Raw genomic sequence first — 16,909 nt, 5'->3', positions numbered from 1 at the left:
TGCCTGTAAAGGGAAGACCTGAACAACTGTAAAATACTCTATTGTCCTAGTAAAGAGTTTTTCTCTTGGCATTAAGTAAGGTCTTGGCCCTGAAAGGAAGACTGAGCTTTCGTAGGGGAAGAGCCTGCTCTGCCCCCAGGAGCTGAGTAAGGAAATCACACTGCAAAGGTGCGTTTGAGTAGCGAGAAGCCATTTTAGCCTGGACTCGGTGACCTTGGGTTCTGGTCTGGGTTTGCAAAATGTCTCTCCCTCTGCCTGTCTCCAGAGCGCCAGCACCAGCCCCAGCCCCAGATCCAGCCCAAGGCCAGACCTGTGGCCTGGGCTGGAAGTCTTTCATCAGCTCCCTTGACAACAGCCAAGCACAGATCTATGGTGGCGTAGGAAGAAAAAACCTGCCTCACAACCTCCCCGTGAAGCGAAAACACCATTAAGACAAACCTTACAGGGGATTCAGACCCTGGCCCAGCTCTTATCCCCGCATCAAGGCCACCCCCTACCCCGGACTCCCCGGAGGCTACAGCCTCCTTCGTTCCTGGGCGGAGCTGGGCCTGCTGCGAGGGCTCCCCGCCTTCCCGGAGTCAGGCCTAATGGCGGGGGCTTTTCTTTTCACCGCCCAGGGTTGATGCGCTCCCCCCGCCCCCGCCGCCCCATCATTAACTGCAAAGAAAAGATCCTGGCCATTTCCATTTCCTCTGCGGCTCAAGAGCTCTGTTGTTATTTAATCCCGTGGCCACCCCGGCAGCATCCTCGGCGCGGACGGCTCCACCCATCCACCTGGCCAATTCTCGGCCGCTCCCGCTTCCCCGGAGGGGCGCAAGTAGGGGTGGCTGGGGAGAGGCGCCTACAGCAGCAAAGGGCTGTGGCCTTCGGAGGACACAGGGTCCTCAGGCCCGCGTCCCGTGAGGGCTGGGAAACGCACGGAGAGGGGAGCACTAGCCAGGGCAGCTGAGGGCGGGCGGACGCCGGAGCACTGCGGACATTACCCTGGAGTGGGGGGGAAGGGGGCGCTGCCAGGAGAGAGCCAGGTCTCTAGCTGAGTAGCCAGTATCACCCTGGGGGGTACTAGAGCCGGAAGAGGCCTCGGCCCAGTCGCTGTCCACACCCAAGAAATGGGGGGAGGGGTGGTCTGCGCTTACTCAAGGGAGACTCAGCGTCAGGAACCAGATTCACTCAGCAATCCCCACTCCGCCCTTCTTTGACATGGACGTTTGACATTTTCTTAATTTTTGGTAAACGCAGCTTCAAGACCCCTCGCCCCCCGACGCCCCTAGTCTAGAGAAAGAGAAGGCCCTCAGCAGGGGTCTTCCCGTTCCCCCGCCCTCCCGACTGCCTGCGGCGGGTAGAAATCCCTAGATCTAGGTGTGTCCTCCCCCACCCAGCTCTCAGCCCAGGATCCTGAGGCCGCAGTGCCCCCCCGCCCCCCAGCAACACTGACGGTTCCAGCCCAGGCCCGCAGTGGCGTGAAGGTGGCCTTTACCTCCTCTCGCAGGCTGGGAGGGGGTACAGCCCGCGCAGCTGAGCCAGCTGCAGCAGTCGCCGCCGCCCTCCATTCATAAAGGAAAAAAAAAAAAAAGCCAACAACCTCCACCCCTCTTTGTAAAAGAACGACGGCCCCTGGAGGAGCGAGAGCCAGCCCCAGCAATCACGGGTTAAGTTCTTTTCCGGCCCCCCATTCATAAAAAAAGGAGCGCGGCGCATGCGCGCGCGGGGTCTCTTGTGCCCACCCATTCATAGAATCGCGAACTGCGCGCGTGCGCACAGGAGCTCCCTTCCCTCCCATTCATAAAAAAGCCATTTTCCCAGGCAGTGGTTGCAACATCGCCGCGGAGGCAGCGAGAGGGGCTGACAGCGCGGTGCTGGCGCTGAGCAGCGCAGGGAGCAGTGCTGGTTCCTCCGGCCGGCGTCTGTGAGGACAGCGGCGTCAGACCCACTCGGGTTCGGGAATTCACACAGACGTGGAGCAATGCTTGTGACTCTGTGGCTCCTCAAAGTAAGTCCCCGACCGGCTTCGGGATGTGAAGCTGCCCCTCTCTGAGTCGCGACGCGACTCCCCCTCGGGCTGGGGCAAATGGTGCGCTATTTCTAGGCGCGCCTCAGTGTTCCTTCCCTCTCCCTGCGCCTCCTGGAGCCGCTGCGGTGCGCCGCAGCTCCCTGACGCCCTCGGGTGGGCCGGCAAGGCGCCAGGGGTGTTCACAGCTTGGCACCGGCGTTCCCGACCCCCGGGCACTGCCAAGCACAGCTTCCCCACTCTCTACGACTCGGAAGCTCCGTGCGTGTCCCGGGAGTTTGCTTCTGGCCTGGCCTTTTTCCCCCTGCCACCACCGGCCTCGGGCGCTGTAACAGGCGGCTCTAGGCTCCGTCAGGAGCCACCTCTTGGGTCCGGCGGGCGCCCTCGCCCTGGGCGGCTCGCCCACCCCGGGCTCGCTGCCCACGGTGCCAGCTCTGCCGTAGATCTCCCCAGCCCGCCGCAGCGGCCTATGCTCGACGTAGGTTTTTCTTTCCCCTTCGGAGCCGTGAGGGACTGGGTTTTCTTCCCTTCTGCCTCCCCCTCGATGGTCAGAGCGGGGCTGGCCGGGACTGGGCATTTCTGCTCTCTCTCTCTCTTTGGCGAGGCGGTTCCTTGCCGTCTGACCTTTGCTCTGCTGCCGCATTTTATGCTGTGCAGCTGCCTTGCAGTTGCCTTTTTCTTCCCCGGCCTCTGCAGGGCCCGAGACTCCTCGGCCTCCTCGTGCCTCCCTATCTCCGGGCACCGAGCTGTGCCAGGTCCCGGGGCCCCCGGGCCGCGCTGGGGCTGTGGTAGGGGCTGAAGGTGCGTTTCCATAACGCCGGGCGTGTGGGATCTGGAGGAAGAGGCTGCGTGCGTAGGAGAGATAAGGCTCCCGCTTTCTCTCCTTCCTTCTTGGTGGTACCAGGCTTGACATCACCGAGAAGAGAGAAGGATAGAGACGGTACGTTCTGAAAATTCTGAATCGCCAAGCCTATGGGGGCAATGAAGGGGGGTGAGGGCAGATTTGGTCAGCCAGGACAGCTGGAGCTTGGCTCCATCACTGGGACCAGGGCTTTGCCCAGTTTCCCCTCCATACAGACGATCAAAAAGCATTTAGACAGTAGCTGCTCTTGTGCAAGAAGACGGTTTCTCAATTTTCTTTGATTGGGGTCTGGGGATTGTGGGCAGAGGAGGCAGGAGAGGCGGAAAATGGTTGCATGTCTTGATGGGCTGAGCGATGGACGGGAGAAGCGAACTGGGCTGGAGGGGCTGGATGGTGGGCAGAGGGAAGAGCTGCTGGCTGCCTCTTGTACCGGCTGCTGGATGGGTATCCATATTGCCAGGCCTGGATGAGGGCAGAAGGCTGCCTTCTGGCTCATCAAGGCTCAGAGACCACTTCTCCCACCCCAACCCCAGCATGATTCACGATGAAAGGAAGGTTGTGGGTTCGGTGGGGCGCCCAGACCCAGTGTGAACCTCCTCTTTCCTGCTTCCAAACCAGTGGCATGATTCTCTCCAGTTTGGGGAGGGGTGAGAGCAAGTGCATCTGTGTCTGGTTAGCTGACCAAGGCTCTCCAGTCTCTCTGAGCCTCTTGGGGGATACAAAGCTGGCAGGTGAAGGCCCAGAGCGTTTAGGAAATGTGGGTTTATCAATCTCTTAATAAGCACTGTCTGGCCTGAGGCCCTACCCAATATTGCACTGGTGATTTCACAATGTTTAGCGTTCCCCCGGATCTTCATACTAATGGAGCATAAACATCTGAAAGTTTCAGTTTTTCCCTTAGTGTGTGGGTGTGGGGAGGACTAGGAAAGGGAGGGCAGCCATTGACAATGCCCCCCACACCTACCTCTCTCTCTCTCCCCACCCCCAGCCCTCTCTTTCTCCCTCTCTCTTTTCTCTGTCTCCTCTCTCTTTCAGCAGAAGGGTGGGAAAGAAGTCGTAGATGTGTCCAGTGTGAAATCAAATTTTCTGTCTTTCCTAGCCCTTGGGAGGGTCCTCACTTGCCAGAAGGCTCCAGACGAATTCTAATATGAGCAGTGCACATCCTGACCAACTGAGCTGCGTGGCCAGTACTGGGTAGGGGGCATTTTGGTGGCAGATTTCTAAAATCTCCTTGATGGACAAATGTTGGTCAGCTTGATGAGGAAGACATTAAAGATGTCTCTTGGTTATCTTCCTTCGTAGATTCTGAACTCTAGAGTAAGTGCTCTCCTGCTCATTCCCATGACCTTTACCAAATTACTCTCTGAAATGGCAACATCTCCTTAAAGCTTTGGTAGGGTGAAGTGGGCAGAGACTGATCACATGGAATAGTATGATTCCCGGTTAAAGCAGGGCAGAGGCTGGGGGCATTTGGAGCTCACAGATGTCATTTTTGTTTTCATCCTTCCAGAATAGGTGGAGAGATGGGCTCTTTGGAACTCCACCCCCCCACTCTGGTAAACCTGACATTGCCTCTGCCCAGAGGTTTGGCTGACTTGAAAAACAAATGAAGGCAGCCTTTCAGTGCAGAATTTGAAAGTCAGTGATTTTAAAACTAAGGGAGGAAAAAACACCCATTAACACCTCCAGAAATGTCCCTGAGGTGTGTTGCTCTGGGGTTTAATACTTTGGTATCACCAAAGTATAAATCCTTTGTGTGGGATTCTGTTCCAATGTCTAATGCTATTAGTCCCTTCATGTGACATCATCCGGCCCCCACGAGTATTTTTCTTTCCCCGGTCCGTCCTCTTGGGTAGGGCCCGGGTGATGGTACCGGGAGGCTTATTAGAGAGGAGCCCCTTCTCTTCAGAGAAGAAGGTCAGTGTTCTTAGAAAGTTACGGCTTTCAATGTGGTTCTGCATACAGAGTTGTCTGTCATCTGAGCCCTACTGAGGTGGAAGTTCCCTTGTGAGGAAAGCCTCCGGATCTAGGGATAGAATAAAAAATTTTGGATTTAGGATGTCGACATGGCAAGAGTGGAGAAGGTTCCATCTCATGGTCAACTTGGATCTGCCTGACAGAAGGGAAAGCAATGACTCATTGGAATATATTTTTACTCTCTCAAAAGAGCCAAAGGAAGAAGGTGATGAAGGGCAACATAACCGAAGACTGTATTACCTCTTCCAGACCAAGGTAGGGGCTGGGTCAAAGCAGATGAGGGGCTAGGAAATGTGCTAAGCTTAGCCCTTAGTCTCCCCATCTGCAGAGTGGGGAGAAGAAACTCCTCCCGAGGGGCCAGGGCCAGCTGAGCAGCTAGCAAGTGTGCAGGGCTGGGGCTGTGCCCCTTGTTACTACTGGGTGCCTAGTAAGGAGGGCTTGGTTGTAAGGGAGCCCCTTCCTCCACAGGAGATGTGGGGTGCTGTGTGATGTAAGAGGCGAAGGATGCTTAGCTCTCGAGGGGGCCTGGGGCCACCCTGCAGATCCGGACAGCTGACAAGGCTGGGGATGTATCCGGGACATGTGGCTGGGTTTAAGAGGCTCCACCGTTCAGCTGTGATCACGATTGTTCTTTCCAAGGACAGTCGGTGGAGGAAGCAAGGGCACCGGGGAGGGAGCACAGATGTGCTGGATCTCACGGAGGAGGGAAGGGGCCCTTCTGGGGCAGGTGGCCATTTGGAGAAAAGTGGTTTCCCTTGTCTCTTTCTGGCTGGGGGGAAGGAGGAGTCATTTCCTGCCCCATCCCAGGAGTAAGCTAACGTCTATTATTGTAAGTCCAATTCTTAGTGGACAAATAAAATGATCTTGGTGTCAGTGGGGGGGGGGGTCCTCCCCTGGGGTTTAGATTTCTGGTGCCCCATCCCAAACTTTGATGTGGGCCAGTGGTTCCCCAGCTGTACCAGTAGTTAACAGACTTCTAGCCCCATTCTTTGCTCACTCTTGACTTCTAATCCCTCTTTAAGGGGATCTGAGCAGACAACAATTCAGAGGGGAATACATCGAAGCCAAAATTTGTAGCCGGTTAGAATAGCCCAGAGCCAAGTACAGCAAGACCTCTCCCACCCACCCTAGCACCGGGGCTTTGGAGCTCAGCTGGTTGTGGAAAAAGAAGAGAAAAGGGTTGGGAACTGATAACTGGGGATGGGACAACGTGAGGAAAAGCAGCTGCTTTTGTGATCTCTGACAGGTTATGGCCAGAGGTCAGCTCCTTAGTGCTAGTGGTGGGTGGCAGGGAGGAACAAGGTTTCTCAGGCAAATCCAGCTGCCTAAATGCTTTATTTGCAGCAGAGATTGTCTCCCTCATTGGGGTGTAGGGAAGGCAAGTCCCTGGCTTCCCTCATCCCCCTTCCCCCCCTTTAAAAAGTCTTTTTGAAGCAATAAGTCATTATTTAGTTGGAGCTTAATGAACTAAACTGGAGTGTTGTCCCAAAGAACCCAAGCGAGAGTGGTAGATAGTGGTGGGCGGGCTCTCATGAAGCCTAGAGACCTTTTTCTCTGAGCTGTTAAAGGCTTGAACAGCCTTCCCTGAAGGCACCTGCTGGGACTGAATGGGGCAGTGCAGAAACTACCCTTTCATTCAGAGCCCCTTGCCATTTGGCATTAGCTGACCTGTAGTTTTCAAAGTACAACTGTCAGGTTTTCCTAATATTTCCCAACTCCTCTCCCTGGGATAAGTCCAGGGGAAGGGGTGGATGGGTGGAACAGACATTTAACATGCCTCTTGATTCTTTCCAGCCAGCCTGCATTGAGCTGTCTGCCACCTTGATGCTCAGCCCCTCCCCACAGGTACACATGCAATGTCAGGCTCACAGACGAAGCCGCAAATACAGGACAGTGTGCTCTGGGCTTTTCGATATCCTGCTGATTCAGTATTCTAGGACTGTCTTCTTCTGCCTTCCTTTTACCCTAGCTCCTCCTTCCCTTCCCCACAGACCTGGACTAGGAAGCCGCATCCATGAACGTGCCCTAGGGACCCTTAAGTTCAACTTTATAGGTGGGAAGAGACGGGATTCCCGCCCACTCTAGGCTTTCCTTTTAGGGACTGCTTTGTGGTGAGATCCTACAAATGAGACCCATTCAACCTTAAGAAAAATGAAAATGAAAACTGTTAGAAAAATGGGGGTGTGTGAGGTGACACAAGGGATGCCAAAGAAAATGGAAGTGAAGATGTCTTGCGCTCTGACCCTTCCTTTAATGACAGATTTCAACCCCCCAGCCTCTGCTTTCCACACTGAAAATTCCCCTAACTGGGGGCCAGTCTGATGTCAGCCCTGTCTGGCTTCATTTCCAGACTGGTTGGGTAAGAACCCGAAGATGGCCCAATGAGGTTCCCTGAGGGCTGGTGGCGGACCTGGGAGACTGGCGGAGTTCATGGCTATAAGAGAGAAGGGTGCTTCCGTGCCCTTCCATGAATACCCAGGAGTTATTGCAAGTCAGGGTCGCAGGGCTGAAGTTGCAGCCTCTGGAGCCTCTGCTGCCTGGATTCGAATCCTGCCCCGACCACTTGCCTGCTCTATGACCCTTTGTTCTTCCTCTGCAAAATGGGTATTATCCTCCAAGGGGATGGTGAGGATTGAAGGAGAAAATCATTGAGGATTTAGCACTGAGCTTGACACCAAGAAATGTTTCATAAATGCTTGCTGCTCCCCTATTTTTTTTTTTTTTTTTTTTTTTGCGGTACTCGCGCCTCTCACTGTTGCTGTCTCTCCCGTTGCGGAGCACAGGCTCTGGACGCGCAGGCTCAGTGGCCATGGCTCACGGGCCCAGCCGCTCCACGGCATGTGGGATCTTCCCGGACTGGGGCACGAACCCATGTCCCCTGCATCGGCAGGCGGACTCTCAACCACTGCGCCACCAGGGAAGCCCTCCCCTAATTATTAATTATTATTATTAGAAGGTTGGAACGGAGGTAAAAGTTTCCCTTCCTCACGCTAATCCATAAGGCTGCCACCGAAAATTCGATAGAGGTGCGTCTCTGGCTAAGTGGACTGCTGGCTTTGTTTCTCTGTCCACAGTCTTCCAAATTGGCCATCAGTCTACCAAACAGCCTAAATGAGGCAAAGCCTCCTCTCTCCTATTTGTATTATAAATCTCTTCCTTCCTTGCCGGGGAAGCAGAGTACATATTAAACTGCACTTAAGTTCGGCAGCGTTGCTCAGACTGGAGGGTGGGTGTGTCCCAGTGAGCAGGGATCAATCTTCTAAGCGGACTTGGGGGGGCGGGGTTTGAGACACCGTCTAGCTGTGTTGAGGGGTTATCAAACAGGCTATCGGGAGGTTGTTTTTCTTGTCAGCCAAATGAATTCCACCCTCCTGCGGAGGGTCCCGGCTAATTGGGAGGTGAGGCCGTGAAGCCTGAGAAGGTTGGAGTGGTACAGCTCTGAGCCCCTGGTGGCCGGAAGGCATCTTCCGTCAGGGTTGTGATAGGGAAGATGCATTTTAGAATATGCCTGCTGGAGCCATCTTGGATGCAGCATGTCCCAAGAGAGCTGAGTCATCGTGGACTGAGCTCCCACCCCCACGTCTGGCCTGAGTGCAGGCCCAGATGTTGACAGCTGCCTCTGGAGAGTGACGGGAGCCTGCTAATGCCAATATCCCTATCGCCTGCAGGCGCTGCGCCCACCCTGGCTTCCTGGTGGGACTTTTCCATGGGACTTTTTCCTTGAATCTGCCTTGTGATTCCAGGGCCTATTAAAATCCCCAAGCACTGCCCATGCCTTTTGCTTCCTCCATAGAAAGTGTGCCCGTTCTTATAGAACCCCAGGAATAGAACCAGGGGAAGGAGAGTGGATAAACTGTATAGGGGAGGGAGGACCCACAGCATGGCCAGTCCCAATCCTAGTCCTAAGAGGCAAAAAGCCCAACTACATGGGGCAATACAACTTTCACACCACCACTGACGTTCTGTTGGCAGGACCCTGAGCTTCTGGAATAAGGGGATCGCGTTGTCTTTGTCCTGGTTGGGGGGTTCTGGCTGAGGCACCTCCTGGCTGGCGCCAGAGTCGTCTCCTGTGCCTCTGTCAGCATTTTCCATTCTTCTGCCTAGTCACACCTTTTCCTCCAGGCAAAGGTCTGGGACCCGTGGCTCCTAACCTTCTCTTGACCTCAAACCCACTTATTCTAGAAGCAAGGCTTTGTATTGCCTGCAAAGAATAAAGTGGGCTGAGGTAGCATCCCCTGAAGTTCTGCCCCATGGCCAACTTGATCCTTGGAAAAACTCCTCTCTCTGAATGCTTGACTAACATCCCCCCCCATCCAGCCCTGACCCCAGGACCCCCAAAGGAGGCTGCCTTGGCAGATGACTTTTCTTGGTGGCAGACCTGCAAGACACTTCATTCTAACTCTGCCACGGGGAAGTCTCTTCTTTGAAGACGATGCTCTCCTGACATGTGGAGGGAGCACAGAGGCAGGAGGCAGGCGGCAGGCTACCTCTAGGCAGACATCCTCTGAGTTGGGAGAAACTATGCACAGAAATCTCTCTTAAGTAGATAGGACTGTGGGAGCAAAGCCCTTGTTCATGAGCCCATAGTTCATGGCTTTGCGAAGGGGAAGTATCAGTTGACTGAGCAATGAACCTTGCAGAAAAGACTTAATGCTTTTTTCCTTGCAGTATACAGATGAGAACCTTGTGGGTAAGCTCCCTTTCATCCACTTCATGAACTTCGCATCTAGACCGAGCTCTTTATTTCAGACAGGCTGGAAATCATCTAAAGAGGCCCTTCCCCAATTTAACCATTTCTGATCAAACTGTTGTTTCCAAGCAGGGGAAGTATAATACAGAGTTGCCCTGAATGCCTTTTTTTCCTCTCTTCATTCTTTACTATAGAGACATTGATAAGTATGGATGTGTCACTCGGGGCAGGTGTCATTCTCCTGTGATTGGGATACTGGGATGACCAGCTGTGTGTCCCAAGTCTGGAGGGATACAGGGTTAGAACTGGAAGTGGAAACCTATCCACATCCCCTTCTTAAGCATCACCTTTGAGGCAAGGTGAACCTAATAACGGAGGTACAGGGTCAGCTCTCCAAATCAGAACATCATTAGCGTCTTGAAAAAGCATTTACCGAAACCCCATCCCGTAGCACGTTAATCCAATGGTCTTCCCCCCCGCCAAAGGTGGTTATCTTTCCTTTTTATCCGAACCCTGGCTATCTGTTGTGTCCCCCACTCCCAAGCCCGGTGGAATCTTCCCAGAGTCTAATCTTTCTCTGGGATTCCAAATCGTGCCCCCTTGGGCAGGGGTCTTGGCCTCTGTTGCTATTTCTTTAAATTGATCTCCAGCCGAATTCTGAATGTAAAGGTCAGCAGGCGAGGAAATGGCACTTTAATAGAAAACAATGTGCACTTTCTAAATTTGAACCAAGCCGTTTCCGCTCTTTGATTTAAGTGACTTCCTGGGGTTCCGTGTCAGGCACTGCAGTTGAATCTCTGGCCGGATTCCAACTTAAAATTGCACTCTCTCGGTGAAATTAGAAACTGATCCAGGGTTGGCTTAGCTATTCTAGTAAATAGCATTTAGGCTGAATGTTCAGCTCAGCACTTGGCAATGGGTGATGTGAGTGCCCCTCGGGAGGATTTCCCATCCAAGTTGTCAGAGGTGCACCTACCCAGGCGTTATTAGCCACTAGACGTTGCTGCTCTCAGAAGTAGTGGTAATAAGTTAACATCCTGGATGTGCAGGCATCAGATACAGCTCTTCCTTCTCTTGTGATTATCTGAAATAAAGGCTTTTGTTTATCCAGCTGATAAACTACATGGGAGCATACAGGGACTGTCTGTCATGGTCCCCACATCCTCAGCACGCAGCACATCGCTTGGTACTTAATACTCGTGCTTATTAGTGCTCAGGAAATCTAAACTGTTGCTCTCTGGGATGGTGATAAGTTAGAGTATGTGCTGTGTGTCAGGCAAAATGCTAGGTCCTAGATATGCATTTTCTCATTTAGTCCTCACAAGAACCCATTTTACAGATGAAAATACTAAGGCGTAGAGGTTCAAGAACCTCATTCACAGCAACGCTGCTAGGCAGAGGTGAGAATTTGAACTTGGACCTGATTCCAGAGCCTGTGTTTATAACTGCTAAGCTGTATCTGTCTTAAATCAGGAGCATGTTTCATGGGGGTTATAAGAATGAACTCGGACGGCACAGCTTTGAGCCCTAGTTCTGCTCCTGATGGTTTTGTGTGACTGTGGACAAGTTACTTTGAACATTAGTTTCCTGTAACTAGAAAAGGGATAATAATAGTAGTTACATTTTAGGTTTATTGTGAAGAGTCAATGATGTAATAAATATGGTGCTTAGAAGAGTCCCTGGCACATAGTAAGTACTAAATAAGTTATTTCTGCCACTTACTATTGTTGTTGCTGTCATTGTTAATCATCTAAGCCATAATGCTGGAGAGTCCACCAGAGGAATTCCAGTTCCCATTTCATTTGGGTTCCCAAGGACCTGACGGGGGTGGGGGTGGTGGGGGGTGTTAACAGGCCACATACTGATGTCTGGAATCCATTCTCTCTTCCGCCTCCGACTCCAGGGCCCCTAGAAGCCTGCTTCTCTACACAGCCCAGGACCTCTGGCCCCATGGAGCCCCCGATCCCACAGAGCGTCCCCTTGACTCCCAGCTCAGTCATGGTCCAGCCCCTTCTGGACAGCCGTATGGCCCACGGCCGGCTCCAACACCCCCTCACCATTCTCCCCATCGACCAGATGAAGACCAGCCACGTGGAGAACGACTACATCGACAATCCTGGCCTGGCACCCCCCACCGGCCCCAAGCGGACCCGGGGTGCAGCCCCAGAGCTGGCCCTGACACCCGCCCGCTGTGACCAGGACATCACCCACCACTGGATCTCCTTCAGCGGGCGCCCCAGCTCTGTGAGCAGCAGCAGCAGTACGTCCTCTGACCAGCGCCTCTTGGACCACATGGCCCCCCCGCCCGTGGCTGACCAGGCCTCCCCGAGGGCCGTGCGCATCCAGCCCAAGGCCATCCACTGCAAGCCACTGGACCTCAAGGGCCCGGCCGTCCCCCCAGAGCTGGACAAGCACTTCTTGCTGTGCGAGGCCTGCGGGAAGTGTAAGTGCAAGGAGTGCGCCTCCCCCCGGACGTTGCCCTCCTGCTGGGTCTGCAACCAGGAGTGCCTGTGCTCCGCCCAGACGCTGGTCAACTATAGCACCTGCATGTGCCTGGTGCAGGGCGTCTTCTACCACTGCACCAACGAGGACGATGAGGGCTCCTGCGCCGACCACCCCTGCTCCTGCTCGCGCTCAAACTGCTGCGCCCGCTGGTCCTTCATGGGCGCCCTCTCCCTGGTGCTGCCCTGCCTGCTCTGCTACCTGCCCGCCACCGGCTGCGTGAAGCTGGCCCAGCGCGGCTATGACCGCCTGCGCCGCCCCGGATGCCGCTGCAAGCACACGAACAGCGTCATCTGCAAGGCAGCCGCCGGAGACGCCAAGGCCAGCAGACCCGACAAGCCTTTCTGACACCTGGGGTCAAGTCCCGGCGCTTCCCCCTGGAAACTTGGTTCCCTTCTCACACCTGAGAGGGGACCACCACAGCGAGGCCAGAGGTTTTAGCATCCTCAGGCTGACCCTGCCAGTCTGCCCACTCCCTACCCCCAGCTTCTGAAGAAACAGAGACCACAATCGCCCATCCTTCTCTTCCCCAAAAGGATGAAGAAGCACTTTGGGTTTTGTTTTTGTTTTTGTTTTTTTCAGGGTCCTGGAACTTGTGTGAAACAGATAGTGGCAGGGGCGTGGTGTGGTTTGGGGGCGATTTTTCTTTTTCAGAAGATGGAACACAGATGTGGACACATATCCGGAAGTTGCAGCTGCTTGAATGCCTTCCCAGCCCTCCTCCTCCCTCCCTCTCTCCCCGCTCTTTTGCATTCTCTCTGGCTGCCTGGGAGGAGTCGGCAACTGAGCGGCCAGGGGACCTTGGAAGAAGACCCTTGGAGTTTTGCTGTCTATACCTTCTTCTCCCAGCCTCTACCCCGGTTTGCCCCGACATCTTGGGGAAGGTGTAGACCCTGGCGATCCCTGTTGTATATACTTGGGAGCCCCCTCGTTCCTCGCTCTGCCCGGAGCCACGGATGGATCTAGGAACCACTGCACAGTAACTTTTCTCCCTTCCAGCTTCCTCACTAACTCTTGGGGGTGTTCCACTCATAACACCGTCCTTCGGCTCTTACTGGGTCACAGACTCACCCGCCCGCTACGTGTCCCAAGTTCTCTCTACCCAGATCTTTTCCAGAAACTTTATGGGTAGAGAAGGCCAGGGCGGCAAATTCGAGACCAAATAGCATTTTGCCAATGAGTCTGAGGCTGTGGTCTCTGGATCCAGTCATTATGTTTTTATAGAAGCATTAAACCAGATGCTAACGGTGTTTTAAGAAATAATAGTAAAACACTTGCTTCCTTTTGGGCCACCCCCAGGAAGGGCTGATTTCAAAATCTGGGGGGCGAGCAACCTCAAGGAACACCATCCCCCTCCCCACCAAGAAGAGGATTTTAACAGCAAAGAAGAGAGGCAGCACCTCCCATTGGCAGAGTGAGAGTTGAGGCGAGCTGGGTGTAGGTTTCTTCTCTCTTGATTCTGCTGCTTGCTGTCATAGCCTTTTGTGTACAGTGTCTGTATCTTTAATGTAAATAGACAGATGATGAAAAAAGAGTCTATTTTAGTGTTAGGAAGCCCTGGCGGGGGAGTCAGAAGAATGCGGGTGGGGGAAAGATTCTCCGGGGGCTTCTTGGGATTGAGCCCTGCTTCTGTGCGTGGCTACAATGAGCCCCTCCCAACAGCCCCCAAAGACATAGCAACTCTTTCTCTCAAGGTGCTAAAGGACTCAGAAAGTGCAGCTCGTCCGGTGGGTAGGTACTTGTTGCATGCAAAAGCTGTAGTGTGTCCGGTCCTTCCTCCCTAGCTATCGTGCGGGGTTTTCGCTTAGTGTGGTATTTTGTGCCTCCCTCTCTTTCCCCCCATGAGAGGAAGTAGTCTGGGTCAGAAAAGCTACCCCAGGTGATATCGGAAGTGCACTAGGCACAGCGTTTGTGGCATTTCCAGTTTGTTCTGTAGGAACAGAACAGCCTCCAGGAAGGAGGCAAGGAGGCAGGTAGCTACGATGGTCATGCACCCAGTGCTTCTCAAGGACTTTTTTTTTTGTTTTTCCTTCTTGAAGACTAGTAGTAACATCTTATGATTTAGAATAAGTTAATTGTAACCGTAGGTATTTATTGACTGGTGGAAAGGAGGGGAGGGTCTTATTATTTTAGGCTTTATTTATATAACATATGCTGGCTTGTAAAAGGCAAATATGAAATACTGCATCTGCGTTTCCTAAGGCTGATTCCTGTAGCTCCCTTTGCCACAGTCGTGATGGATGTGTGGATGTTCTCGCACAAATCAGAGGGAATGGTAGAAGAAACACATTCAGCCAACCACGTATCCTAATTGAATGTATCAGATGTGTACTGAAGGGACTGGAGATGTTTTCTCAGAACAGGTGTGCAGAGGTTACCCCAAAAAAGAGGGCACACGTCCTCGCTTGGTGAGACCTCAGAACTTTTCCCAAAGCCTGTCCCTCAAATGTCTCCATGGGAAACTTGACCCAGTGGCAAGTTGCACTTTGGTGATCTTTGGAGTTCTACACGCACATTCTGTGGAGAATTGACTTACATAAGCTGTGCACACACACACACACACACACATATATACATACATACATACGTACATACACACATATACCCCTACCCCACCGTCTCTATCTACATAGACCCTGTTACCTGGCAAACAGCCTCCTGAACCCTGACTTTTTGTGTATATAGTTATAAACATGGATTTTCCTGGGTTTTGGCTTTCTTTTTTCCCTTCCCCCTGTTTTGGCTTGTTCTTTTTGGTTTGCATCTAGCCTGCTAGATGGACGTCTGCAGAACTCTGTCCTGTGTGCTCAGCTTCGGTTCACCCAGCTTTGTTGCATAGCTATCCCTCAGCATGTTTTCCTTGGCAAAAAGAAAAAATAAAACTGGCTTGCCCGTGGCCCCCGGGGGCCAGTCAAGGGCCACTGAGGGACCAAGCTCTCAGTAACACGACACTCTTCTGTGGCTGCTTCTGGCTGGTTTCGTGTCCTGTCACCAGTGGCCTGCTTGGCTGGGTTATGCCTCGTGTTGACCTTTTTTTGAAGAGTGCCAGCTGCTTCCCACTTCTGTTCAACCTGGGGTGGCTGGTGGTTCTGCCTGGAACGGGGGGTGGGATCCATAAACCTGGGTCCAGGATGCTTGTCCTAAGGGGCCGAGGCTGCTTCCCCTCAAGGGTGGGCTTGTGAAGGCCCAACACTCCAGCCGGCACCCTGGGAACTGGGTCTAGGAGAGCCCAGCCCTCGCAGGTAGACGGGGTACAACCAAGGCTTCTGAAGGTCCCTGGCTGGGAGGAGTCAAGACCAGTCCCCGCTATTGATACGGGCCCTTCACAGCTGACCGAGATGGAAGACCATCACGTGATGCGCCCGGTTCTTTACGTGTTCTGGAGTCTGCGTGCATCCCTGTTGGGCATCGAGCGAGGCCCAGTTAGATTATGATGAGTCCAAATGTGGAAAGTGTGGGCTGGGACCAGCATCCACATCCCGTCACCTTCATGGTCTCTGTGCTGCCCCAGGGGATGTCCGGTGGGGTGTGGGCAGCACGACTTGACACCGCGCAAGTCACCAGGGCATCCCGCAAGCTTCACTGACCTTCTGGTTCATGCCTTCGGTAAGCATTTTCATGCCCTCTGCTTACTGTGACAGGTGACGACAAATCTTGCGCTGCCATGTTTTGCTGTGGGTAACTGTGTGGTGTCTTATCCTGCTTTCTCTTCTCACTGCCCCACGGTTTGGTTTCATGTTACAAACAGAAAAGCTGTTCAAGGGTCCCACCCTGGCACATTTTCCCTCTTCACTGTAACCCCTTCTCACCCCACATCAAAAGTTACCACAGAAGGTTTCCTTTGTATAGAATATTTATTTTGAAGCTCTATTTTAATAGTATTTATTTTAGAAAGTCTACTATTGTAAGAGTTCTTCTGTTTGTGAAGAAAAAGCAAGTTAAAAACTGAATGTACTGATCTAGAAAATATATATAAATATATATTGTTAAATATACACAGGACTGCCGTTTCTCTGTGTGTCTGTGTGTTCACACTCCCAACATCTTCACCCAGCAAGGTGCCACGTTTGTCAAAGAACAAATGGAAGTGAGTTAGCCAAGCTCTAGCAGACAAAGAGGCAGAGGGAGAGGGCTCCTGGCCCTTGTCCTGCCTCTAGGATGACCTGAGAGTCGGTGGAGGAAAGCTTCACTTTCTTATGAAGCTGAATCCTGCCAGGTGCTAAGTCCTCCGGCAAGCCCTCCCCTACACGAGGGTGCATTGATAACAGATGGACAGCAAAACTGGGAAGTGGGAGAGGTTCATCTGACCTGCCCAGTTGACAAAATTTCTGCAACTCCTTTTAGCCTTGGCGCCCCCAGCAGATTTTCACATACCTACACCTACAGGCTTCCGGAAGGCAAACACAAAAGCCCTTGGCATCTTCCTTATTTTCACTAGATTGGTGCATATTGCACAAACCCGTCCCCTCTGACCTCTAAAGACTTGCATCTATTAGATGACTTGCCTCTGCCTTTCCAGTGCACCTTCCGTCTATCTATCCCTCTATCTCCCCACCACGCAGCCACTTCTCAGATGATCTACTTTCGATTCATATGCCAATCACAAGGAACGTTTGACTTTTATGTGAACACATAGCTCTTGTTTGCTGAAAGAGGAATTGAGAAATAGACATTTTTCTGTTACCAGTAAGTGGGGTCCGACAGCCAGCAATGGTGGGGGGAAGGGGCTGGAGGGAGAGGTGAGATCAGGAGCCCTGGGTCCAGCTCTGGTTTTCTCTGGGGTCACCGGTTATGGTGTCTTCCAAGTCGTTGTGAAAGCCTCGGGGTCCTCTTCGAGACCTCCGAACACATTGCGTTCCAAGGATTCCCT

At 52.9% G+C, this 16,909-nt stretch overlaps 1 protein-coding gene across 1 annotated transcript; it reads left to right on the top strand.

Moving 5' to 3' along the window:
• The first annotated feature begins 1,773 nt into the window (after window positions 1-1,773).
• On the top strand, window positions 1,774-15,989 carry SPRY4 (sprouty RTK signaling antagonist 4). Its single transcript, XM_082651916.1, has 2 exons — window positions 1,774-1,990; window positions 11,441-15,989. The coding sequence occupies exon 2, from the start codon at window positions 11,488-11,490 to the stop codon at window positions 12,385-12,387; it is 900 nt and encodes a 299-aa protein (XP_082508042.1). The 5' UTR covers window positions 1,774-1,990; window positions 11,441-11,487; the 3' UTR covers window positions 12,388-15,989.
• Window positions 15,990-16,909: the final 920 nt, after the last annotated feature.

This window comes from Grampus griseus, assembly GCF_964374135.1.
Source record: "Grampus griseus genome assembly, chromosome: 3".
Classification (NCBI taxonomy): Eukaryota; Metazoa; Chordata; class Mammalia; order Artiodactyla; family Delphinidae; genus Grampus; species Grampus griseus.
The sequence above is the reverse complement of the archived record's forward strand: the minus strand, read 5'-3'. Positions and strand labels throughout refer to the sequence as shown.

What these genes read in the sequence shown, in the direction of transcription:
- SPRY4 (XM_082651916.1), top strand. Translation starts at nt 11,488, where the DNA reads ATGGAGCCCCCGATCCCACAGAGCGTCCCCTTGACTCCCAGCTCAGTC.